This window comes from Mizuhopecten yessoensis, unplaced genomic scaffold (assembly GCF_002113885.1).
Source record: "Mizuhopecten yessoensis strain PY_sf001 unplaced genomic scaffold, ASM211388v2 scaffold9963, whole genome shotgun sequence".
Lineage (NCBI taxonomy): Eukaryota > Metazoa > Mollusca > Bivalvia > Pectinida > Pectinidae > Mizuhopecten > Mizuhopecten yessoensis.
This window is the reverse complement of record NW_018408310.1, coordinates 1043457-1071257: the sequence shown is the minus strand read 5'-3', so window position 1 is coordinate 1071257 and position 27801 is coordinate 1043457. Positions and strand designations below refer to the sequence as shown.

General features: G+C 34.4%; 1 protein-coding gene across 3 annotated transcripts in view; it reads right to left on the bottom strand.

Annotated features, from left to right (window-relative positions):
- The window catches only part of LOC110459050 (sodium- and chloride-dependent creatine transporter 1-like), an 80412-nt gene that overhangs the window by 16651 nt on the left and 35960 nt on the right, over positions 1 to 27801 (bottom strand). For all 3 annotated transcript variants that reach the window (XR_002463852.1, XM_021511089.1, XM_021511090.1), the window contains 8 exons: positions 14567 to 14743; positions 13314 to 13445; positions 11714 to 11858; positions 8348 to 8458; positions 7960 to 8092; positions 6881 to 7015; positions 2874 to 2977; positions 2306 to 2430 (listed from right to left, as the gene is read on the bottom strand). Coding sequence is in view for 2 of the 3 variants with exons in the window: in XM_021511089.1 (XP_021366764.1) it covers positions 2306 to 2430; positions 2874 to 2977; positions 6881 to 7015; positions 7960 to 8092; positions 8348 to 8458; positions 11714 to 11858; positions 13314 to 13445; positions 14567 to 14743 (1062 nt within the window). In the remaining variant the exon portion in view is untranslated. The remainder of the gene's footprint in view (positions 1 to 2305; positions 2431 to 2873; positions 2978 to 6880; positions 7016 to 7959; positions 8093 to 8347; positions 8459 to 11713; positions 11859 to 13313; positions 13446 to 14566; positions 14744 to 27801) is intronic.

Below are 27801 nucleotides of genomic sequence, written 5' to 3'. Positions count from 1 at the left end.
AAAGTCAATTAAAGGTAACCGGTCGTAATTTGCGAGAATGTTCACGGTATCGTGGTACCTGTGACGTCATAAAGCAGCTTCGGATCACCTGTTCATATTGCAATAGATAGTGTTCATGAGTTACACATTGCATATATTTGTTTTTCTTTTTAACAGAAACAAGTAGCAGTTCGGTGCTTGACAACTACACACTGAATATCTATTTCAGCCGAAGACAGAAAGAAGACGAAACGCTACCAAAGTAAAAATTGACATGGGAAGTGATTCTGATATGATAGGGACATAGATAAGATAGTACAATTAATGTAGAGCAGTGGCTAAACAGAAGCAATCCTCTTTATATCACTGTATTTAAAACAAAAACATCAACAATACGTAGGAGACAGTTTATTGATGCTGCAAATTTTGAAAATCGGATTGCTGGAATGGAATTTATAATTATGTTCTGAAAACGGTTAGCAAATTGTCTTTATTCCTACTTCAAACCAAATGTACATGTAACGTTCTATGTGCACATACCAACGTCTAAAGATAAAAAAATATTACGAAACAGTTTTTGATTCACATGAAGCACGTGAACATATATCCTGTCATGTAATTCGGTTTAACCATGTTTACGAACATAATTCCCGTGAAAGTAAACGCAATGGGAGATTTGATTAATTTCCACTAAACTGTAGACCTACGTGTGTATGTGTAATACAAATGTATGTCTAATGAAAATCAAACTGACACTGTCAAGGACACGTGTAAACAAAATTACCATTTAAAGTAATATTTCTTAAAAGAATTCCATTAGATGTTTGGGCTAAAATTGGAAAAACGTACATGAAAATGGCCCCTTTTTCCATATCAAGAAGATATTTTGTTTCTATGTTTTGTTTTTGTTTTCGTATTGTTTCACGGCCCATCAATAAAGCGAGTGATATAGGGCCAAACAACACTGTAACAATAGACATTGACATACACGAAACTAGAAATAAAAAAGAAAACTATATCAACAGTGAACGAATTGGCTGTGAAATATAAAAGATTTTTTCTCTGAAAATTACTTATATGTATTTTTGTGAATTTTGTGAAATTATTTTGTATGTCATCTTTAATGTGTATAAAAACATTAGAAAAGTGCACTGTTCATAAGAAACTATTTGTCTTGCACTTTTCAATGAACATGTAAACATATTTGTAAACCATCATTAAAATAATTTAACAACTCCCCTTCTCAATACTTGGAAGTTACTACCCCAGTGAGGACCACATACTTCCCCTCAAACAAATTGTATTTCACATTAAATTATTATTTATGAAAGAAAACAGTTAAACAAGTCTCCACTCATCGATAACCTTAATTTAAACGCGAAATTTACACTCGAAAAAGATATGAATTTCACATCGTTCTGGTACGTGATTTCCAATACAATTCAAAAGGAATTATAAACAGTTTGGATTTGTTTGCTATCTCAGATGATTGTGTATCATAAGGCGCCCCTACTCATGACAAAATCCTCGTGATGTCCCTGAAGATATGTAAAATAAAATGCAAAATTATTGTTTTCATGTTGAAAATTTAGGCAATTTTGTAAAGTCAGAAACATCATTACTACAAATAATGAAATTTTGAAGAATTTGAAATTTCATAAAAATAATCCTGATATCATACTAATATCACTACTTTTCGATCTGGGTAAATCACCCAAGTAAACACATTTTAACTACAGTTCAACTGAATTGAAATGGGCTTAATTCCTTTAAACGACATTTTGTTTTTCAAGATTGGGAAAATATTGATCAGCCGGTCCATCATACATTGTACAACTCAGAGTGATATCGCATGAAGCTACATTATGACGTCACTCATCACGTGACCACTTACGTCTTTAAAATAGAGGGACCGTTACATGAACACCGACAGAGACGTGGGTGTGGCGGCTATACGTATTTCTGTATCATACAACAGTAAAATATGAAATATGAATATAATGGCCAAAATCCTTCAAGAATGTTTAGTGCATGTCAGTCGTCACAATCTTGTTATAAGTATGAAACACTTAATATATTTGTTTCCAACTTTGCATATAATGTTATAAGTGACATATTTTTATTCAAATTTTATCAATTTAATTCAATGAATGTAAAGTAGTATTTCAAAGTAAACGCTCTAAATGAGGCTTTTTCAGTATGTAGTAAATCGAAAAGTCCTATTAAATCATATTCAACTGATGTAATATGAATTTGTTTACTATATGAATCTATATAAAACTATTCAAATGATAAAAAATCAGTAGGCTTAAAAAAAGATCGTTACCAGCGTTAGCCACATCTGCTATTGGAATGTTATGTTGTTTAGCCATGAATCCTAGCACGGAGAAGACGGCGAATCCCCCGACCAAACTGGTTCCACTGTTGATACACGATACTAGGATAGCGTCTCTATCAACATGTGATGAAACAAATATAAGGATAATATTATTTAAAGTATCCATAATCAAATAAAAAAGGCATTTAATTCAGCAAAACACGGGTATTTCATCCGACACGGCATGATACAACTTTTTGACAGTTCTTAACCAATACAAGCAACAGCTGAATGTAAACAGCACGTGCTGTGATAATTGAATTTCATCTTTAATAAACATATTTTTCGTAATTGTTTTTTATATTGACAGTTGATACCCAACGAAATATTAGTCTTTAAATCAAAACTCTTCAGTAGTTATTTAATTCGCAGTGTGGATATTTTCGTGAAAACATTGCTTCTTCGCGTTGATTTCTTTAATACAAAAATGTTTGAAATTTGCAAACTACCAAAATGTCAACCTTGATAATAATTGAATAAAACAAATAAATCCTTCTAATTTATAAATGTTGTTTACCTGTAAAAATTGTTTGTAAATTTGTTGTAACTCCCCAGAGTAATTATTTGATTAAGTGCAATGGCGTATGAGTAAAATACCTGCGTTCCTCCATCCATCCAAACCTGTAAAATCAAATCATATGTAGATATGTTGTGATCGAAATGTGAATGCTTATAAGAAAAAATCAGAAAATAAGGTTCTGAACAGGGAAACAACTCTACCTCAAACAAGTAGGCATATGTATCAACTCTATATACTGTAAAAAAACTACGAGGTACATGTAACATAAAACGTCAGCTTAAACGACGTTGATCTCTACGTGGGAGGTTTGTTGTAGGCGTGCGTACAAAGTTTTTTTGTCAAGATACTCTAAGACATCCCTTTTTCTGCGAATAACAACTATATATGAATAATTTTGCTTCACGAGAATTTTTGGATGTTACACTTTATAAAATTTCCTCGGTAAATTATTCATCTTTTGCAGAATTATGTATTCTGTCATACAGCGTATGAACACATATTATTGTACAACAAAATCCATGTGTAGAGTCCGCATTGAACATTTCACTATTTGGATAGCTTGATATATGCAGTTTATATGTAGTGTTTCAGTGTTTTTGGTTGAGTAAACAGAAGATCTGAACATCTGTAACAATTCGAGGGGTTTATAAAGCTGAAATACAACATATACAAAAACACTATTTCCAGCTATGTTAAAATTTCATAGGAGACTGCCTCCTCATAACTTTGGTTTCAGAGGTGCTACAATATTTATGCTGTTGTTTTAACTTTTTTCAATCCCTTACACATCTAGAGTTATTACCTTGAATCACTCTACTAGTTTTTCAGATGATTACTTAACCTTATTACAACATTGACAAAGAACATTTTCTTTCATGTAGTGCTTTAAAAATATTCGAACATTTTGTGAAAATTTTAATGTAACATAAAGGGTTTTTCATTCTTATTATTCTTGCCTACCAAATATTTTCATAGTTTGAAGAAGTGGTGTTATTTCAAATATATATGCAAAAGTTCAGTCCAAAAAGAAGTGGTGGAAAGTATTCATTTTGCACAACAAAGTATCCCGTTTACCTAAAAAGGTGACGGCCTAAGACACTTTCCTGGTGTCCACCAAAAAGCAATGGACCTGATTACAGGTAATTGGTAATGAAATTCGTTGTAACCGTAAAATAAACCTTTCAGTGAATGTTAGGTCACAAAAAATCCAAATTCAAACTTGCTTCAAAATTGTTTTTGTTAACAATCAATTTTAAGTTCAAATGTAATATCTTTGTCACTTTTTAGAATTGGTTTATATACATTTTGTTATCATTTTTTATACATTTAATCATCAGACTTTCCTTTTTACATTGCTGTGAGGGGATATTTCATACTCATTTGTTAATATTCATCTCATAATGAAGAGTAAATGAATTGGTGAATGTCGCCATCGTATCTTAAATGAAGAAGTTAGTTTTTGTCCGACGTGCTACATAAAGTATATGTGGAAGAGATTATCTGAAACAGAACATTTTGAAGATGAAAATAATAGTTTTCCTCTCTTTACAATCAAGGACCTGTTTTACGGTTCCTGTTCACATAAAAAAAGTTGTCTTTATTTTAACAATTTTATTTCGAAGTGAAGCAAATCCACACTTCTGCAAAAAAAAGTGCCAGGCATCAGTTAATATTCACACAAATTATGGTGTTTTTGTCTGATTGGCAATGACCAGAACCCTTGTATACAGATTATCCTTTAAAGAAGAGAGTCTTTGAATTCTCAATTATGAAGTAGGTCATCTGAAATAATTGATGAACTTTTAGAACTGTCGTACATCTTATCAAAGAATCAATCAGCCTTCATTCTCAATTTTCGTCTCTTGGATGACCCTGGCTGCAAAGCTTGGACAGGTTGATAAAAGAACACTTTCTTAATATCCATTCGTTCTTGGTCCCCTTTTTTTCTTCTTCTTCAGTATATTCCAAAAATGCAAAAAGTGCTCTTTTACTGTTTTGGCTTAAGATGAAAACTGATACATGTATCTCTTGTAATTAGGTGTACCTCTCCTTTTGGTATTTTCCTGTCTAGTATTTTAAAAATCTTTCATTCTGTAGTACAAGCATTGGATAAATCTATAGTTCAAGTGTTCCTTGGTCTTGACCATTTGAGTAGGGAACAGGTACTTTCACTCTATACTGTATTTTCAGAAACATTCCTTGGAGACTTAGTGACTGCCTTAATAGATGGTACATATATGTATATTAAAAAAGGTGCTGACTACAAGCTTCAGAGAATGTCCTATGGTTGCCAGGAATGTAATTATCTTGAATTCATAAGTATAGCTTTACATGATGGCTACATTCTAGGGCACAGTTTGACCATTCTATGGAAGCCAAAATGATGCAAGCATTTCACATAATATCATAGACAAGCTCACATGGTCGGAGCAATACGACAATGAGTTTGTTGTTCGTGGTTTTAGAGATGTCCTACCAATGTTAGAGGCATCTGGTACTAATACCAGAATGCACTTATATCTTAAGACTGGTCAGAGCCAACACTCTGATCTACAGGCTAGCATTGACAGAACAGTGACTAAATCCCGATGGATTGTAGAGTCTTATTATGGCCCTCTTAAACATTAGATATTTTTTAGAACTCGATTAATATCAAATTGCATCATAGATATATAATTGAGGAAGTGCTTAAGATTGTGACTGCATGTCTCAATTGGATTCGGGGACCAATGTATCAAAGATCACTGAAAACTGACAGAAAAGACAGAGAACTCGCACACGAAATGAAGTTTCTACTTACATAAACAAACTGTTTGGCTCAGAGGTTAAAAACAACCAGCTCTCTCCAAGAAAGCAAAGTCAGAATTCGTAAAGATTATGAAATATGGGTGAATCAGCATTCAAGACCTCATCCGTTGTCAGATTTGTTCCAGACACAAAAGCCAGACTAAATATAATGTTTGGATTCAGCACAGCACGACACCAAATGATAATAATCCAATAATAGATTACTACTGATAAAGCCCAGTTGGTCAAAGAACTATGGGAATGTATGCTCATACATCAAGTATACTTTAGTATCTTGGCTATCATAGCAATCTTCAAAATCCAAAAAAGTTGCACCCTAGAGCTACGAAGTTGACAAAGATTGAAATTTGTTTTTTCTTGTGAATCTAGAATCACCAGTTTGAAAACAAATTCAAAGCTTCGCATCATTTTTGTCTTCCTTCTTTTCCAAATCTGCCATTCAAACACATTTCACACTATTGCTTCTTGCAAAACATTGTAAATGTCATCAGCTGTTAATACGGCGTCTAACTTGATCCCTTCTTTGAATATGTTCCACCACATATTTTGGATTGATATTTCTGTCACTGGTACTTCATGAACTAGTCAATATATTTTTGGTATACAAAAGTTATGAGATACTTTTATTATAAGATGAACACATTTTTTTGTAATGGCTTTCGGCTGTTGATTTTTCTGTAAATATCTGATAACTCACCATAGTAAGAGATATTTACATGTATACTGTAGCATATGATCCTGAAATTTTGTTGCATCCAAATTGATACTTCAGTGCATTATTAGTTTGACAGCATTCGTCTTATGGGAAAAAAACTCTTTTTGAGAATTTCAGTTTTATGCTTCTACGAAAAATGAACCAAGTGCTCATATACATTTTAGTGGGTGTTTATGTTGTGATAAGGTTTAGGTCTACACCTGACCAAAAGAAAATTGAAATCAACGGAGGGGCAAAAAAAAAACATTAAGCAAAATACTTATTCTAGACCCTATGTGGATTTTTTGGCGTGTTGCGTAGGCGCAATGCAGAAGGCACAAAGGACGCCTACACACTCCACATCCGAATTCGACCTATGGTTCCACATTGTATGTAGCACGACCAATCGGAGCAACAAAAATAATCGTTAAGAAGAAAATCGAATGGCATTGAAACACGTTGGCGATAAGCAAGGTTGCAAACGAAGCAAAACATCCCATACCTGTATATCAGCAAGTCTTGACAAGTCTGGCTTTAGGTAAAACACTATACCGTCCGTTGCGCCATCTAGTGTCAATCCTCGCACCAGGAGCACACACAGTATGACGTATGGAAATATGGCCGTGAAATATACAACCTAGTTGATAGAAGTAAAGAGTCATCTCAGTCAAACGTACGATACAAACGAAAGGGAAAAAAACAGTATGTTTTGTTTATGCCATACATTATTCTATACCAGACATAAAAATGTTGGAACAACAATAACTTAAGTTAATCCATCTTTGGTTGTTGTTGTTTTTTTGTTGTTTTTTTGCTATGAATTTATCACATTTGTCATTGCAAAAAGGGAGAGACAGCGACACAGAGAGAGATGTAGGATCAGATAAAAATAGTATACATGTTTAATTCATAAATCTCTAGTAGTGGAGAACCATGACACATTAAATATGTTTAAAGACAGCCCGTGATACGGACGAACCATTTCTAATCATCGTAACTAATACCTTACACCTTTCAGCACACAAAAGTATCAAGTTGCACAAACTAGGGGAAGTAAAAACACATAACTAGGGTCTAGGGACATAATATATTTTTTCAAAGATGGATAAAGATCGTTATGATTCGTCGTCCATCGAACGTGTTGACCAAAGTCAGACTTCGAGAAATGATTACCCTACATTTATATCCAACATACTGTTAATGCTATAAGCCCACAGACAACAAAACAATAGCTCATTAAGTGAGTAAATTCCCAATATCATAATTGATCGCATAGAAAGAATATCAATATAGTATGTTTTTTGTCAACTAGCATGGAGTACCACCAACGCGACTAGCAAAACGTAATAGAATTATACGCGATGTAGGGGAAAACCAAGGATTTCAATGTTGGCTCTATACAACAAAAATATTAAAACTTTCTTTAGATACAAATGTATTTGCCAGGTCAGCACATTATGTGCACACATTAATGGCAATCAGGTAATTTCAAGTTATACGATACAGCTTATTAGAAATTATTCATGAGCATCGCTTTTATACATATCCGCACTTAAGGTTGTATATATTTAACTGACCTACCTTACCCATCCACCTGACTCCTCTCCACACACAAAAATAGACAATCACCCATACCACCAGTAAGGACAGCGCCAGCTCCCAGATTATACCGCCACCGTCTGTAATGTCCTTTGTCAACTGGAGCACTCTTCGTCTGCAGACAATTATGATATGAATATTACTTTAATTAAAGTGTAATGTACTAAATAGCTTGTAAAGTATTTATTTATACAATTAAGCACAGAAATATTAGATTGCAAGATTATGAAAGGTCTAAGATGTAGCTAATGTAATGCATACATAATTTATACTGCATCAACAACACATTCGAACTTCGAAAATCATTAACATTTAATGCAGAATTATTGTTATTAAATCCTCAGTGATTGTCTTTCGAATTACAGCTTACTCCCAAAACTCGACAGCAGGATCAACCGGCAGTTCAGCAGTGACGCTCGAGTTTATCAGAGATGCAATGGCAGACGAGTTGGTCTCGACAAGTTTATGGAAAGGTGTACATCTATAAATGTAAAATAAGGACAAAGAAGTAGCAAATGTGATATTTGTATTAAAATATTCATCAGTTATGTTTCAAAACCTTCTTAGTGGTTTTAATTTACAGTTACCTTTACGACAGCAAAATAACAAAAAAGTGTCTGCATTTGGAACTTCAATGCTTACACGTTTAGTACTATATCGAGAGCGTAAGTCATAGACTCCTTGACATATTTTCAAAAGAGTTGCGATATTGTTCTAGTTATATGTTCTTGAGTTGAACGTGCACATAGAATAAAGGCAATTTTTGGTTTTGTAGTAGATACTGATATGACATTAATAAAATATGGTGTGACGCCACTCATAGCAAAACATAGCCAGCAAACAGTAAACAACGTTATACACCAAAGCCACAAAACATTGAAAGTCCGAATGTCCGAATGCCCGAATGCCCAACATAATGCTGAACCAGGTGAACTTAAATCTTTAAAAGAATTTGTGAGACAAACCAACAGCTGAGACATTATGAGTAAATAATGATTTGATTCAGTTAATATAACCAGTAAAACAAAACAAAGTACCAAATATTTTAGTCGACATTATATTAACTATTTCACAGTTTTTTTCGTTAACGACTTCAAATTCATAATACAATATTCTTTTCTCACTTATTTTTTCTCGTCAAGACACGAATATATTCGTCCAACTAGGTCGCTAGTAAGTAACCGTTTGAAGTGACTTCACTTTTAAGCTGAAAGACATCTAACAGAACTCGGCGTACGTTAGTGCAATGCACTTAAGCATCATGGCGAGAATTGGTGTAAACAATCTTTTAATTCAATTCTGGATATTCTAATCCGAACACGCTCCTTGTTTTTTACAAACAAGAGGCCCAATGGGCCTGCATCGCTCACCTGGTATTAATCTCACACTTGTAATCTTAAAAGTGATGTACTCTGTACTCTTCCTTTTCTCCATTTTGTTTTTATGTTTACCGACAACAACGTGGTTTCCCGCATTGAAGAGTTCCTATGGATACCGTAAATACGCAATTCGGCGCGCGCATGTGCTTGACAACGAATAAGTTTTGACTTAAGTTCAGTCTCAGCTAAGATTTTGCTTAGCACGTTTCAGGATCCACTTAAGATTTTGACCTTAGCTAAGTCAAAACTTCAAACTTAAGTTCAAATTTTGTCTTAGACTTAAGTCCGTTTCATGATCCCGGGCCCAGAAAATGTGTATAAGAGATAAGGTACAAGTTACTAACAACGAGTCGTGACGCACGCCTTGTCAGTGCCATATGTCTATTGGCTTTATCCAAAGTTCTATCTCTGAGGAATTAAAAGTTCAAATACATCTCTTAGAGCACAGAAGTTCGTGATGGTTTCTAAAATACTGTCACCGTTGCTTCAAATTTTCACAGAAAGATAAATAAAAATACAAAAACAATGTTCTACTGATCTGAACCATATGTATATATATCCCCTATCTACTCTGTCATACTTGGCATCGATACAGAAAGTAAAATAGATATCATATAACAAATGTGCACGTAGCATATACTATGTTGTCGTGATTTTGTTCTTTTTGCTATATTCTATAGACGGGTTTTTCAAAGAACGTGGTTTTGTTTTGTTTTATTTTGTTTAACGTCTTATTATATTAACAGCTGAGGTCATTCAAGGACATATCGCCGTATGCGTTTTGTATGCGTGCATGTGTGTATGTGATCTGGAGACAGGATATGTTGGTGTACTGGTGCAGGCTTCACAGTACTATTTCAGTGAAATAACATGTCGAAGGCACACAGGTCAGGATTCCGCCCGGTCACATTATACTGACAACTGGTGAACCAGCTGTTGTCATTTCCCTCAATGCTGTACGGTAAGCAGGGAATAACAAATACCGTTTTTAAAAACTTTGGTATGTCCCGGCCTTGAGACAGAATCCGTTGCCTCTTCACCTGCACAAGCGTTCCATATTAAAACCAAAAGTGAGGTATTGCCATGCTAGGCGCTAAGAAATAGAAGGTTTTTAGAGGTAGAGAGAATATATATAAAGGTCCCAACTATTTAAATGGTGCAGCAGATTTATTTTGATCGCTTTTGTGTCCCCAAGTACAGAACACAAAAGCAAATCCCAAATTCTGCAGAGGGTTAACTCATCAGTTGCCTCTGACTATTCATGCAGTTGATTAAAGCAGGTGTATTTTTTTCTCCATCCCCGACCTGCAGGGACGTCAAAAAACGGCGAAAGCATGTCATCTCATATATATATACATGTTTGGATCTCAGCTTTCCATTTGTACACGATATGCGAGTCTGCGATAACGATGTATTGTTTTACAATGATTGAAATTTTAACATAAATCGCCTCATAGAACAAACATTTTCCAGATCGTTACATGTCACATAAATTGATGACAACGCCGAACGTGACGTCAAAATTCGTTAAAAGCTGATTTGCCTATATCGGCCCTACTGCAGTCAACGTAAAAATCAGTTCAGTCCAAATTGGCAGTCCAAGGAAAGGAGCGCTCACCCATATAAGAAGTATTATTATCTGGATAAAGTAAGTCAAAATTGTGTGTTAAGGTACGAGTGTATGTGTGTACAATTATGTGTGGTATATATGTATGACTCAAGTAATATATTTGTCATTTCGAGTGTGTGTATAATGTATTTATGAATACATAATGTGTACACTGTTTATGATTTCGTGTTTATGTATATATGTCTAAATTGCTAGGTACATTAGTATTTGTACTCTTTTTTTATTTCCCAAAACATTTCTTCTTAAATTAATCCAAATTACACATGAAAAACAACATCATTCAAAATAAATGAATTCGGTTTTATCTTGTCTAAATTTTAGGACAATATGGCAATCCCAAATCAGTTAAGCAGAATTTTTGGCATGTTAATTAATTTATAAATGTAAAAATACTTTCAATATTTGAATATATAAAGAAGGAATGGTTGATGTAATTTAATATATCAATTTAATCAAAATAAATAGTATCGTTATTGTAATGAATGAAATATACGTATGAAAGAATGAATGATTTTGAGTTTGAGTATGAAAGAATGAATGAAAAAGAAAGAGAGAATGAAGAGAAAGAGGCCTTTGGCAAGAGGCTATATTATGTAAGAGGGATGATCCCGGGGTACCTCAACCCTGGCATCCCTCCCAAAGATGCTGGGGAAATAAAACAATTTGAACATAAAAAAAAGAAGTCAGAATTAAAACAAATTTGGTTTTATATACGGGTATTAAATACCTTGGTGTATTCCAAGCATTGTTGCAATCAGACCAAGGTAAGACTGATGTCAAACTTATCACGAAAAAATAAGCAGCCCACGCCAGCACCATGATGTAATAGATGTTCGCAAAGACATCTATGATGATGTTTGCTATTCCAATACCTGCATTTTAAAACACATAATGTATTGTCACTATTCTGCTGAGCCAACATGTTTAGAAAAGCAATGAAATGTTTCCTTCTGTATTGTATACATAAATTGGTATATAACTATTTTTTTCATTTTTTCAATAATGCAATGCTGTATATAAAATAATTTTAAGTGTATCTATCGGACAGTGAGAACATAATACGTCTAAGTATATATAAAGAGAGAAAAAAAAGATCTAACAACCGACTTAAAAAAAGCTGCTTTGACCCTTCCCAGGCTCTTTAGGTTTAGTTTAAAAGGACAACATCGTGACGACACAATTACATGTCATCACACTACAATAGTAACGACGTGAGTCGGGCATTATATCTTATTTTTATCCTACCAGAATTTATTCAGTATACATTTATATTTAATTGCAGCATTTTACAAACTGTATGCAAACGAATACACAATTATTTAAAAAGTTACGCCGGGTTCCTATGAATTGAGCTGTTGCGAAGACATAAAACCCTATACAAGCATAAACCTGATAACTAACACGACACTCCCGTCTTCGTTTCTTGGTATCTGTTGTAATCAGTGCAAAGTAAAAAAATGAAATGACTCACTTCAGCATACTTCGTGCCTATTGGTTTGAATCTGTTTTCACATGGGTGATATAACAGGTAGTAACACATAAAAATATGACACAAGTGTATTCACTGTACAACACGAGTTCTGGTCTTTTCATCACGTAAAGCTTAAATAATGTAAAATACCTTCGTAATACTTCAAGTACAAGCTATCAACGGTTAATTCTCAATGCCTTGAATCACGGGGTTGCATATAAATACCATTTAGTCTGTAATCAATGAACACAACACAAGACTGTTTATGTGTTGTTGAGGTTATTGAAAGAACAGATGTTTAATTCAAATAAAACAAAACAACAATGGCGAAGGATTTTCTTACTGAAAGCAGTTCAAGATTCAAAAGAACCATACAACAAATGTTGAAGTTAATAAAACCTTAGAATCACACTGCTAGTAAGTTAAAGCTACCGTGCCGCAACCTGTCCGAAAAACTGTAGTTAAAGTTGAAGTAATAACATTCCATAAACACTGTAAGTATGTTGTTTTTAAAAGTTTTTAAATGTCAATGACTTATATTGATGTCATGGGTAAGCGTGCGAAGCCTTTTTCAGACGGCTACTTATTATTTTAGTTTGCTTTGTTCTTACTTAATGTCCTTTTAACAAGTAAGGTCATTAGAGGACCTGCCATGGGTAACTTTTCTCCATCCCCAACCTGCAAGGGTGGCTATATTAAAAAACATTATTTATGTTACGAACAATGTTTTCTATTAATATCTCTTGTCGGCTCGGATAGAAACGCGTAGTGGGTTTATTGTGAAGGAATAGCATACTGATGACAAAAATAAATGGCAATATAAAAGGCAACACAATAAGTCAATAAATCAGGCTACCTCGGAATACGGGACAAATATTCCATGCCTTAAAGCCAGACAGACTCATATACTGTCCCAGGGCTAACTCCAATATGAACATCGGTACACCTCCAAGCACAACAAACGTCAAAAAAGGTATGAGGAAGGCACCTTAAACAGAAATGTCAAAAAAATGTATGAGGAAGGCACCTTAAACAGAAACGTAAGGGACAAAATGAGACAAAAACCTTAAATTAGAAAAATCGTTCGTTCGTTTATTTACGAATTATAAAACTGTTACGCCTTACATCTAATTTAGAGTAAAATTATTTTTGATGATCATCAATTTTCTTGTTATGGGAAAATGTCATCTTTCAAAAAGTTGAATATTACAAATTCTACCATGTTCGCGATGTAACAACGATTTGCATGGGTAAACAACCATGGATTTTTGACGATAGCTCATGCGTGTGCCTGTATTGTTTTCCACCAGAACATCGGTGTTCGAAAAAACTTTCCTGCGAATGAACCAGAAAATAAGCGAGTCGCGGGACTGGTTTCTTTAGTCGAATGAGAGTACCGGAATTTTATTTTATTAAGTTAAGTTTTTGAAGATTAACTAGCGGACAAAAAACATAAAAAATACTACCTCTAGATCTACTTAAATCATGGTCATCATGGTCATGGTCAGAATATTCCGCTGAACTAAACGCGAATTTGACTTGTAATATTCTTTGTAAATCTGTCAAATGCTGTTTCCTGTTTTGACGAGTGATGTCGATAGAGATGGTTCTGATTGATTAAATAAACATCTAGAATAAAGCATAGTGTCAGACGTCACTGTTAATTGTTTATCGTACGTCCACCGAATGGCAACTGGAAATATAAAAACTTTCCCAAACATATCCAGGTTAAAAAGGCAAAATAGGACAACTGCCCATAGGCTTGTTGTGAAATGAATCAAAAAGACAATAAAGGCATCACGTGGCAAATATTAGCGCGCAGGAAAGAACAGTCTAATTAAAATACATTTTCTCGTTCACACTACATATTAAAGGCGGATGACATAGGTAGACATGAAAAAGACTTTCATTACATTTTACTAGGTAGAATATATTATTCGAATCTCAATTAACTCAAGTCGCAAGTGGCCTTCGTTAATTTTTATTTCAACGTTCTCTCACCCTCTCTTGATATTCCACCATAATACACAAACATGCAACATTCCTAAACGACAGCCGCACGTTTTCATTATCTTTAAGATGTTTGTCACAAATTAAAAAATAACTCACCTCCTCCATTTTTGTAGCAGAGATAAGGAAACCTCCAGAGATTTCCAATACCTACTGACATTCCCACACAGGCGAGGATAAAGTCCCTTTTGTTAGACCATGTTTCCCTGGGAATATTGTCCGGGTTCTTTGTCTCCTCAATGAACCTCTCACCGACAGTTTCCTCGAATTCGTCATCTAAATAATGAATACTCGAATTACACACAGAAGCCAGTTGTACTTGTTTTAATTTAATTTAAGTATGTTTGTGTATATTTCTTAAGATATTTTTTTTTAATCCTACTACAAGCCTATTTCGATTTCATTTAAAAGTTGTGAACATTATATATTACAGAATTAGATTATATCGTGTTTACGTGAGTACGTTCAGACACAACTGAACACAGTAAATCAAAGTGTATTAACATCATCAATAAGGTTTTTTATGCTTTTGGCTTTGTGTAAAAGAAATTTTAAAAAAAAATCACAATGAATCTGTATTGGGTAGTTCTTCGGAAGGGGAGGGGGGGGCACTGGCATTTTTTCTGCGCATTTCGTTTGTTGTTGATATTGAAAATGTTTTAAACAGTTTTTAAAATTAGTAAAAAGGAATAGTTTTTTAATTGTTTTGTTCCTTTAATTCTATACTTTCTCCAATGGATTTATGGATATGAAATTGCTACATTTCGTTTTTGTGTGGGCTCTATTTCTTTTTTTCATTTTTAGATGTGCTTTCACCATCAGGTGAAAAGACATTGCTTTTGTTACTTTTTTTTTCTTTTTCTTCTCTTTCTTCTTCACACAATTTTGTCCCAACAATTTCTTCTAAATGTCAAAAAGTATATCAATAACCTTTTCACAAACTTACAAAAACATAATATTTATAATATTCTCCCTCCTTGTCTGCAAAAGCAACCAAAACGAATAAATGGATTCATTCATGAACATATATGTATCGACCTAGGCAGACATGTTTATGATTATGTCTTCCTTCATCAAATGTATATAACAAAGTGCCTTGAAATTGAATAGAACTGTCAAACAAGAAACTTTTACAATGGTTTTGACGTTGGAATCTCAACTATTTTAATTTGATGACGCTGTAATACATCCCCAGGGTCAGGAGCTTAACCCTGATACCATTGGGTAGCATATGTGTTAGCTTTTCTTGTCAAATGTTGTATTGTATAGCGCTGGTATTTCCACTTTTCCTAATGGGTCAGTAGGGCCACAATCTATCAGTAGCAAGAGAGTATCAAATGTTTTTTTCATATCCAACAAACATAGATTTAAGATCTCAACCGTTTCCTTGCTTAGACCTGGAAACCAGAGATGATGATGCCATAGACAGAAGCAGACCTTAGTTTTATCTTGGTGTGATGATTTTTTGTCTCTTTATAGTAAGCAAATAGGTATACTATTTATTATCTCATAAATCTCTAAACGGGAACTGTATGCCTCATGCATACTTAGCCCGCTATTCGACCATTGTCTGTTGGTGTCTCAGCAAATCAAAGGCCATAGCAGCTACCTTGAATCCCAAAGTTTAACAGTATACCTTTTAACATATAGTGTATCTCCTTTTTTTCCTATATAAAAAGCTTGCTTTCAATTCATGAATACTTTAGGTCGAGGTTAAAGGTCAAATTGAGGTCAAAGTGATCTTGTTTTAGGATACGATAACCTGTTCTCTCAACATATACGTATACCTATACACAACATGTGATGCCAATTCACGAAACAATGGCCGAAATATGCTCTGAAAACCATTGTTAGATCAAGATCAACTGTCAAACTGAATTAACACTACCTACAGAAGCTGCGATATGCTTCGAAAACCATTATTTCAGTACATAAGATCACGGTCGATCAAAGGCCAAATTGAGGTCACAGGTCACAGTGACCTAAATTTGACTTTTGACTTGTTCGTTTGTTTGGATGGCTTTACTTTCGCTCTACTACCGAGTAGTTCGATTATCCAAGAGACGACAACCCAATAGCTTAATTCTATGTCAGACGAACAAAGAGAATTGACAGACGCTTTGCAACGATTTGGTTGAAATCCATCCATTCTGTCGAGGGAGAAATAATTACCGCTATACACTTCCTCTATTGGATCATAAAAATTCATTTGTAAAAAAAAACATTTAATTACTTAATCAATGTAAACTGAATCGGAATCATGTGGAGCATTCATTTCCATTACGATTTTATTAGTTTTTCTTTTTCTAACAAAGTTTCTATTTTCAAAATGATTCCCCTGATTTACATATATAGTTTTGTGTTTTAATTTAAATAAAACATATGCTAAAATGGATTAGTCATGAGAGCTTAACAGCCCAACCCCTTAAGCGGAATCGCAATATACCATCATGCAAATATAAAATCGCATACTATGTAAAAATATGAACTGAAAAATCATAAAATAATTCCATTTAAATTTTAAGCTGTTACGCTTGAAATATCAAATAAAGAAATCCGAGAAAAATTAATTGGTGGAGTTGTCACTGTACTATACAAAATTGATTTGTTTTATTTTTAGATCTACTCTTATCCGTAGTAGATATCGAATCGGAGCAATTTGGTACTGTAGAGTTTAAACAACCCTATATGTGATAGCCGCATCGAAATGCGACATGTCGGGTATTTACTCTATGGCATGTCTTATATAGGACCGGGTAGCAAAATTCTGTCTGATATCAACTCAAAATTCCTTACATCGTCATGAAATGCAGCCTTATTGCAGGCTTAACGCGTATAGTCACTCGTAAATAAGCTGTAAACCGGATGTTTCTAATTTTGGACCGGAGTGAATCGGCGCGTTCTATTGAGTCATCTGAACGTTTATACTGAGTGAGTAAATTATATGGAATAAACATGTTCATGATAAAGACTTTTAAAAATGGCCGCCTCAAACGATTCATTGAGCAGAAGTCCGTATAAAATTTATAAGTGCTCAATTAGTAAAAAAAAAAAAATCCCATCGACTCATGAAGATTTTTTCACTGTAAAAGTTGTTCTGCGTCACAATCAGTTGGATATTTGGAGATATCTCGTTTGATATTTTTACTAATATTGTAAATATTATGTTTAATTAATAAACGGACTTGGGGCGCGCAAGAATTCTTGAATCACAGAGCAGTAGATTCATTATGATATAGGCTATAATTTGCAGGATGGCGTTGACAAATGTCATTTGATTTTTTGATTTTTTTAGCAAGAACGTATTGTAAGATTTAGATATTATTGCAATCAAGTGCTGAAGAAAATACTTTATTTCAGAAAAAGTCGTTTAAGATAAAAAAAAAAAAAAAAAATTTCACTACCTGTATATGAGTATACCTACATGTATCTGTCATCATTCAAACCATGCATTAATCTATGAGGCGATTTAAACTTAGATCTATATGGAGGATTTGAAAGTAAACAGCCTTTCATATTCTCAAATTAATCATACACAGAAAAACACACATTAAGAAAAAATATTTGACAATTATCGTATTAGGTCTAATATCCGTCACCTTAAGTTTAAACACGACATTGATGCGACAAGTGCTAGTGTACCTAGCTGTGTTATCATTCAAATCATGCTTTGATCTATGAGTCGCCATTAACTATCTATATCTTCATCTATATGGATAATTTTTCATGGAACGCATCAATAGCATTTTTTAACTTAAAGTGCCGAAAAGTAGATCTAATATGATAAAATGAAAGGCTGTTTACTTTCAAATTCCATATAGATCTAAGTTTATGTCGCCTCATAGATCAAAACATGGTTTGAAAGATGACACAGCTAGGTATACACATATACTGGCAGTGATTTTTTTTTTTTTAAATTTAAACGACTTTTTTCTTAAATAATGTTTGACGCAGATTTGCTGATTTTACAAAATGTTTTTATGTGTATGATAAACTGGAGCAAGAGGCACAATGGACCTGTATCAGTCACATGGTTTTAATCTCACACATGTAACCATAGAAGTGGACTAAAATAAAGCTTCAGGCAAACTTGCAATGTCTTGACTCAAAGTCATATACATGTAAAATAACCCCGTGACCTTGAAAATCAAACAAGAATATTAAATTGAACAAACGTTATAGCCCTTCATCGCAGAATGCAATTTGCCAAATATGATATATCACCACCCTATACCTTTTGTTTTCTAAGAAGATGACTTTTAAGGATGTATACACAATTGACAAGATGTGACCTTGAAAGTGTGTAAAGGTCATTCACATGAACAAACTTGATATTTTTTCATCTGAGCATGCTACTTGTCATATATCACCGCCTTTTGCACTTTGGTTATTCAGAAGAAGTCGTTTAAACAGATTTTATTTAGAAGAAGTAGTCTAAGTTTTTTTTAAATAGTTTACCCTTGTGACCTTGATATGGACGAAGGTTATTCATTTGAACAAACTTGGTAGCCCTTCATGCCTGCATGTTACTAGCCAAATATCATCAACCAGGTCTTTAGTGAGGATCTCAAATGTTCCAAAGTAATGACCTAGGGACAACCCTTACCTACAAATTATGTAGTTGTTCCGCGAGTGTGAAAAAAACTGTGGAAAATGTGTGGATTCTTTTATTTTTACGCATCTTTTACGCCAATGCGGAAACCATACTGTGGAAAATGTGTGTAAAATATGCGCAAATTTGACAAAGACATTTTCAAATGCATTTTTGGACTTTTTCAAGGTTCAACAATCTTGACTTTTTGAAAATTTTAAATGAAAATAAAATAAAAACTGGTTCCTGTATGCTTACGATATTTTAATTATATGAATAGCAGTTTCTTCAAAACAAGATTCAAAAGCTAATACAGAGAAATAGCAATGTGTCAAAGTTGTTGGGACTGAACAGTGCCTCATGGTCATGACACCCAAGGACTCACTCGAATAACATTTTTTTTGGCGTTACCATGCATATGGTGCATACCAACCCTTATTGGATTCTGCATTTTATTTATCAATCAATGAGTTTTATTCAAATAAATGGAATTCATTGGGTTCATTGAAGGACAAATGTATATAACAAATACTGGAAGCATTTCGTATTAAGCTTTTTACATTTTAATTACTAAAAGCATGTTCCAGGTATGACAATTATAAAAATCAATGGAAGCTCTGCTGCGGGATAAACCACTCCCAAAACCATGATAAAACTGTAATGCCTATAATGTACATGTAAAAACATGACATTATCATTCATCACATACCTTTTGAATCTTGTTATAGTAATACAAGCAATTTTCAGACCATGAAATACAACGTTCTGTATTGCACATGTGCAATACGAATGTTGTATTTACCTACTAGCCGGAACTACATTTTATAGGAATCCCCTTGTCATAGCGAACTGACAAGAAGTTCCCGGTATTTGCAAAAAATATCAAAGTTTATAAAATCTTTGTATCGATCTCTACCTAATATGGAAGGTATGTGATAAAAGCAAGACCACACTCTTGTGTTTTTCTAACGAATCAGAAAGCACTCATTTATTGCGCGGACGTATATATTCGTCCGCGCAATAAACTCGTGCTTTCATATGTATGTGCTGATAACATCACAATCAAATGACATCATAATTTCATGGCATGGATTTGTATGTTATTAAGTCTACAGCCGTAAATGTTGTGTCGTAGGCTGTTCAATGTAGGTACGTATATAGACGTATGCATCATGTGTAGCACACGACGCTGCCCAATTTTTCAAATATTAGTCATTGCTTTACTCCTGACCTATTACTTATTTTATTTAATTATTTTACGTATTAAATTATTTTATTTGTGGAATATTTTTATTTTTTAATTTGCAAACTATTTATTTATTTTTACTGGGATATAAAAACATTTCAGTACACACACAAAAGCATCCACTCACGTGTACCGCCCACATACACATATATCCTTAACATAATCTGTACATAGCTAACAATTGCATGCACATGTATCATTTTCGTACATAAACAGCAAAACGCATATTCAATGCTAAACGCTTCTCAAACGGTAAACGCAACGCAAACGCAACGCACTTTCGGTAAAAGAAAACGGTCCAGGGTTTGTATATAGCCCTATGTGGGAATATGTGATATCTACAGACACGGTGTATTGTACATGGATGTACATCCATGTGATCCACTGTGCATAAATGTAGCTAAACATACAAATAAATTGCGGATAAACTTTATGAAACTGTCAGTCAAATTATAAAGGCAAGTTTTGCACAGTACCTCTAACGAATCAAAACATCATGGTTTACTGACCAATTAAATTGATGCTGGGGTGTGCTATCAATTACAGTCAATTATCAGTACCCGATACAAGTTCAAGCTTACAGCTAATCAGTTGTGCATAGCATATATACAATACAACATAACACTTATATACAAGTAAAATAATCGCATAGAAGTTTAGGGAAATACTTTTAACAGCTAAGAAATAATAGTATAATATACCAAGGGCATATAAATATATTACTCACAATAAATTTTGTCATTTTCTATTACCAAATTTTTAGATATTTTGTCAGGATTGCTAAAAGACCTGCGTCAATCGGCAAAAATGGACATTTAAAACAAAATGAAATTCATCTTTTATATCAATTGAAACACACCCAATACAAACTCTATTTCTGTTTTCCTTCCCTGGTATTTGCCAGTTTCTATACCTATTACAAGACTCGAGCGACTAGTCATAAATAGAAACATCAATCAAGCCTAGCATGGTACTTGACAATAAAGCAATATATTTTGTCAACCATTTATAAACGATCCATGAGCACTGACCAATGGCCGATTGATGTTATCGTTCAAATTGTGTAACCTACACTTTTTATTAGTTTTGTTTTATTCGCGTCTAATTATGAACATTGTACAGTCTATGATATCAAGGTAGCTGTATACAGTAGAGGGTTGTGGCCATGGGTGATATTTTTGTTAAATGGCTAACCTCTGTATAATGATATGTTAAAAAAAATATAAATATAAAAATGTACTAAAATTGGTATAAGCATGATGAAGTGGGCTATGTGAGCTTCACATTTGTAAAAAAACAAATCTTTTTGGTTCGAGAATAAAATTTCGGCCATAATCCGAAAGGGTACATGAAAAGCTAGCTTTACAGGAGGTAAAATTTTGACAACAGCACACGACGCAAAATTGCAAAAAAATCAAGTTTTACAACTTTACTGGGACCCAGATAATTCTGCAACCAGGTAGGTAATCTTTAATTTCAGACAGAATTTAGGAAAAAAAATACTAGTTGCGGGGGTCAAATTTTGGGTCAAAATTGGCAATTTTTGGCATTTTTTGGTAATTTTTGATGTGGTAACCATGGTTTTCACACAAGTGACATACATAGAAAAAAGAGGTGTATACACTTCTCAGTACTTTATATGTATTGTAAATGTAATACAGTTTACAAATATATATACATGTATACATGTGTTGTGTAGGGTAAATCCTCTGTGTTTACATTTCCTCGACATGTGCCTTGTTTATCAGAGTCGGGCCATTTCTACTGTATACTGCTACCATATACACATATAACTTGATTTTTTATGAAAAAATGCCTTTTTATGCTTGATTCAACTTCACTTTCATTCATTATTGCTTAAAACTACTCAAAAACGCCAAAAAACCGTTACATAGATAGGTCAATATATAGGTCAATAGCCTATTACCTGTGGATGTATAAAGGGGGGTAACTCGCCCTTTTCACAGGCACTTGTGAAATTCTGCAATTCATCACATATGTGTCAATTGTGTTTTTGGTAAAGTTGATACCAAACATCAAATAGTTCGGGCCATTTATACTGTATACTGCTACCAAAGGACTCTATCACTGATTGTTTTTATCACCTATAGTGTTTAACACTCAAGTGGTACAGCTTAAATATTGTTATTTATTTCTATCATTTAGAATACAAGTCATAATAACCGCAATACATTAATTTCATTCTTCTATTGGTAAAAAAATGTTTACCAAATCAGTGTATTACAGAAATTACCGTGTATTCCTATTACGCCTACCCTTTTGCATCATCTATACCCTCATACACACAGAAGAATTGTCCGTTGTTATCAACAATATAAACATTGAAAATGTAAAATGTTAAAAACTTTTGGGAGTGTCCATAGATGATTGTCTCTCTTGGAACATTCAATTTACAAATGTCGGTAAAAAGATATCATGTCACATTTTTCAGATGAAAAAGTTGAGACCCTTCTTGAGCCAGTCATCGTGTATGACCTTTTTTAATTACTTTGTTTACCCACATCTGGATTATTGCTCAACTGTTTGGGGTAACAGTTCAAAAAATAATATTGTAAAATTAGAGCGCCTGCAAAAGAGAGCAGCCATAACTATTTTAAAATGTGATTTTTCACACCTTCCTGTGATATGTTCAAAAAACTAAACTGGTTATCTTTTCACAAAAGAATTTTATACAATCAAGTAGTTTTTATGTACAAGATACTTAATCATTTAGCTCCACAAAATTTGAATGAGTTTACGTATATGTCTGATGTTCAGGGTAGAACTACAAGATCATCATCTACCAATGTGTTTTACTTGCCATGTCATAAGACAAACATTTTTAGAAAATCTTTTAAATATCAGGGACCCCTTACATGGAATCTTTTACCAAGTCACATTAGAAATTGTATTTCATTTTTAGAATTTAAGAGATCTGCAAAGTAATTTTCCTTGAAATGATTTATGATTTCCTCCCTTATCCTGTATTTTATACATGTATATTTCTTAAAGCTGTAAATATTGTACATTTTATCATACATTGTATCTTGACCATATGTAAGATGAGTTTCATGCTCAATATGTTATCAAATATAAATAAAGCCTTTATTATTATTATTATTATTATTATTATATACATCACCTATATTCTCATACACAACGTTACCCTCTAATACCATCTAAACCTCCTACACCAGCTGTACCTGCTACACTATCTGTATCCTACGTCTGTCTACAACACCTATACCACTGACATATTTTTTATATTACTCTTAGATAACCATCTTAACTCTCATACACATATACATGTACCTTCGTAAACAACCTATAAAATCTCCTATACCACATACATCTCTTTTAAACCGGGGCTTCTACTCATCCGTTACACTATTTAATACTTTTAACATCGTACACCACTTATACTTTCATACACAACCTTTACACGCCTATACCCCCTATGCCCTCCTACATCATTTGTATCTCATACATCCCACATATTGCATCCTATAGCACCTATACCCTTCCATATCACCTATACCTCTTATACAACATATGCCCTCCTACATCACCTATACCACATGTACCCTCCTACATCACCTATCACACCTGTATCCTTCTACATCACCTATACTTTCTATACCCACCTGCATCACCCTTACTTCCTATACCACCGATAACCTTCTACATCACCTATACTTCCTATACCACCTATACCCTCCTATATCACCCTTACTTCCTATACCACCTATACCCTCTAACGTCACCTTTACTTCCTATACCACCAATACACTCCTACATAACCTGTCCTATACGTCCTATACCATCTATACCCTCCTACATAACCTATACGTCCTATACCACCTATACCCTCCTACATAACCTATGCGTCCTATACCACCTATACTCTCCTACATAACATATACGTCCTATACCACCTATACCCTCCTACATCACATGTACTTCCTATACCACCGATAACCTTCTACATCACCTATACTTCCTATACCACCTATACCCTCCTATATCACCCTTACTTCCTATACCACCTATACCCTCTAACGTCACCTTTACTTCCTATACCACCTATACTCTTCTACATCACCAATATTTCCTATATCACCTTTGCCCTCATTCATCACCTATATGTCGTATACCACATATATCCTCCTACGTCACATTACCTTCCTATACAACTTATACCCACTTACATCACCTTTACTTCCTATACCACCTATACCCATCCTACATCACCTATACTTCCTTTACCACCTATACCCTCCTACATCACCTATACGTCCTACACAACATATACCCTCCTACATCACATGTACTTCCTATACCACCAATACACTCCTACATAACCTGTCCTATACGTCCTATACCATCTATACCCTCCTACATAAACTATACGTCCTATACCATCTATACCCTCCTACATAACCTATACGTCCAATACCACCTATACCCTCCTACATAACCTGTCCTATACGTCCTAAACCATCTATACCCTCCTACATAAACTATACGTCCTATACCACCTATACCCTCCTACATAACATATACGTCCTATACCACCTATACCCTCCTATTTCACATATCCTTCCTAAACCACCTATACCTTCCTTCATCATCTATACTTCCTATACCTCCTATACTTCTTTTATCACTTATTTCCTCCTACATCACCTTGACTTCCTATACCATATATATCATCTTACATCACCTTTACTTCCTTTACAAACTATACCCTTCTACATCACCTTTACTTCTCATACTACCTATACCATCCTACATCACTTTTACTTCCTATACCACCTATACCCTCCTACATCACCTATACTTCCCTAACCACCTTTACCCTCATACATGTACATCACCTATACTTCCTAAATCACCTATACCCTCCTTCAGATCCTTACTTCCTATACCAGTTACGTTCACCGTTAACATTATACGCCGTTTTGAATATTTCCTCTGATCTTTTTGAAAACCGAAAATATGTTAAAACCATTTTATTCTGATGTTCTGATACGCAGATTTCATTTAGTCTAGGTATTTATGTTTGCCCAGGCTACTTTACCACTTTTTAATAAATTTCGTTTTGATCCCAAATCCATAATGGCCGCCATAACGTCATATACGTTTTTTTCGTAATTGCAATAACTCATTGACGGATAAAGCCATCTATTTCAATTTTGGGTATATTATGGAGACTTACAATGCAAAACTTTTTCTTATGAAACATTTTTGTATCAAAGGTTTTCTTCTGCTTTTCTGTAGTGGTCAAGGTTCAAATGCATTTTTTGTTTTTGTTAAGAAATTTTGAAAAGCTTGTTTGTTAGGTTGTTGAAGATCTAGAGTTTTGATATTTAATATGTGAGATGCTGAGATGTTTAACTACAAGGCAAAATCAGTGTGAACAGTGAAAAACCCGTCAAATTGTTAGCCAACAATTTCTAATTTGGCTATGTATTGCTTTAAGCGACTTCTTCTCTGAGATAGATATCAACAATATTGAGTTGGAAACATCCGTACATGTAGGGACCAAAAAGTGTACTTTGACTATACATGTGTAATGGAAAGCGAAAGTAGATCAAGGCGGAAAGAGTCTTGCTACAATTACATCCACGTAAAACGTGATGGAGATACAGATGGATCCCATCACGTGGGTTACAGAGGGTATACAACCGCAGGATATCATCCACTATGTCCCCGGGACGTCGATCAGGTGCAATATCGTTAGCTCCAAGGTGCATAACAATAATATCAGCCCGCTCCTGAACTACTCGCTGACGCATATCTGATGTAACCATACATAATCGAAGCCCGCCTCGTCCTAGGAAGGTCGCATTCCTGTCCCTGCCATCGATGTATCTCCCCAAACGCTTCACAAAACTGCTACCGAAATACAAAGTCTTCTTCATCGTGATGATTACAATAGAATGAAGTATACTAACTATAACCTCCATTATATAGACCTAACATACCTAAAAATTTAGCCATACAGATAGGAAACAATGCATAAGAAAACAGAATACATTTAGCGACAAATCACAAAAATCACACATCCACATAACAATTGCTAAAATAACAAAATTTGGAAAGCCACAGAGCACAATAAAAACACATCCCAGAAATGGAAGCCATTGTTAAATATTATCAAAATAAAAAACAGCAACAGCAGATTATAAAATAAACAAAGGGAAAGCAATTATAAAAGGTAACGCCACCTATCACAGGATGTAAAGAATACCGCATGATACAAGGTTAAATCAACAACAAGGGACAAGCCAAATCATCGAATATAACCAAATTACATGTATATATGTATACATGAACACATACACATGAATACACATATATGTACCGCCGGGGAGCGATGTACAATATGAAACGGTTTACCGCTCCTAGACTGTACAAAGCTTAAACGGTGGATATAAAACAGGATAGAAATGTAATACCATTATAAACTGTATAAAACGACCCATAAAATAGGTCCTCTCGCTCATTCGGCGTAAAACCCCACAAGGTTAGCGCGGGTAAAGGAGGGAGGCCAACAGTGCTATATGGACCTATTAGTTAGGTAGGAATAACGTTCAGTATACAGAGAAATAATCGCCCAGACAAACTTTCACCCTTTCGCTCAGTATGATGGTTACTTCTATTTATTCTAATGATAAAGCTTCCCTCATTATGGAGGGTTAAAAAGTCGAAGTTAAATTGAAGTGAAAATGTTCAGTATTATACCCTGCTGTTTAATGAGTCACAAAAGCTTAACGGGATAAGCGAATAATGAACTAAAAATCAATATCGGTTTATCTGACACAGCCAATAAGAGCAGTATAACATCCTATCCAAGCAATTACAATCTATAATAAGTTAAAACATATGGCAACATGATCTTATACACATAAAAGAAAATACAACAACAACCAAGTATCCTACAACTACCTATCCATCCCCCTCCCACAAATCGTCCCCAACACTAACCCGGTCCATACAACTAACATATGAAAAAGCCCATACATCAATCAGCACATTTCTAACACCCAGCACCTCTTTCAAACCTCCAACCCCCCTCCCCCAACTCCCATACATTCTATATCCAAATCCTAGCACTAAATCTCCCCCCTCCCCTCCCCACGTGTTTCATCTTTTCCCATACTAATAATCTCATTATACACTAAAAACTAGAAATGTCGGAACGAGGAACAGAATTAAAGTGAAAGACAAGTCGAGGTATTTAAGAAAGATGGCATTGGTATAAGTTCAGTCAAGTATATACTCAGTGAAGAATGATGAAGAAAGGAATTCAAGGAACGGACACCAAAAAAACCCAATAACAACTCAGCACATGCATGACACTAATCACTAACAACCAGTCCGTCGGATGGGACTATAAATGGTGGCCCGTGTGAGAACTGTCCAATTTCGCACGGAAAAAATCCCTCTGGGTTTTTCGAAAAAGAGCAGGCGCGTTCACGCCGACTCAGAGGA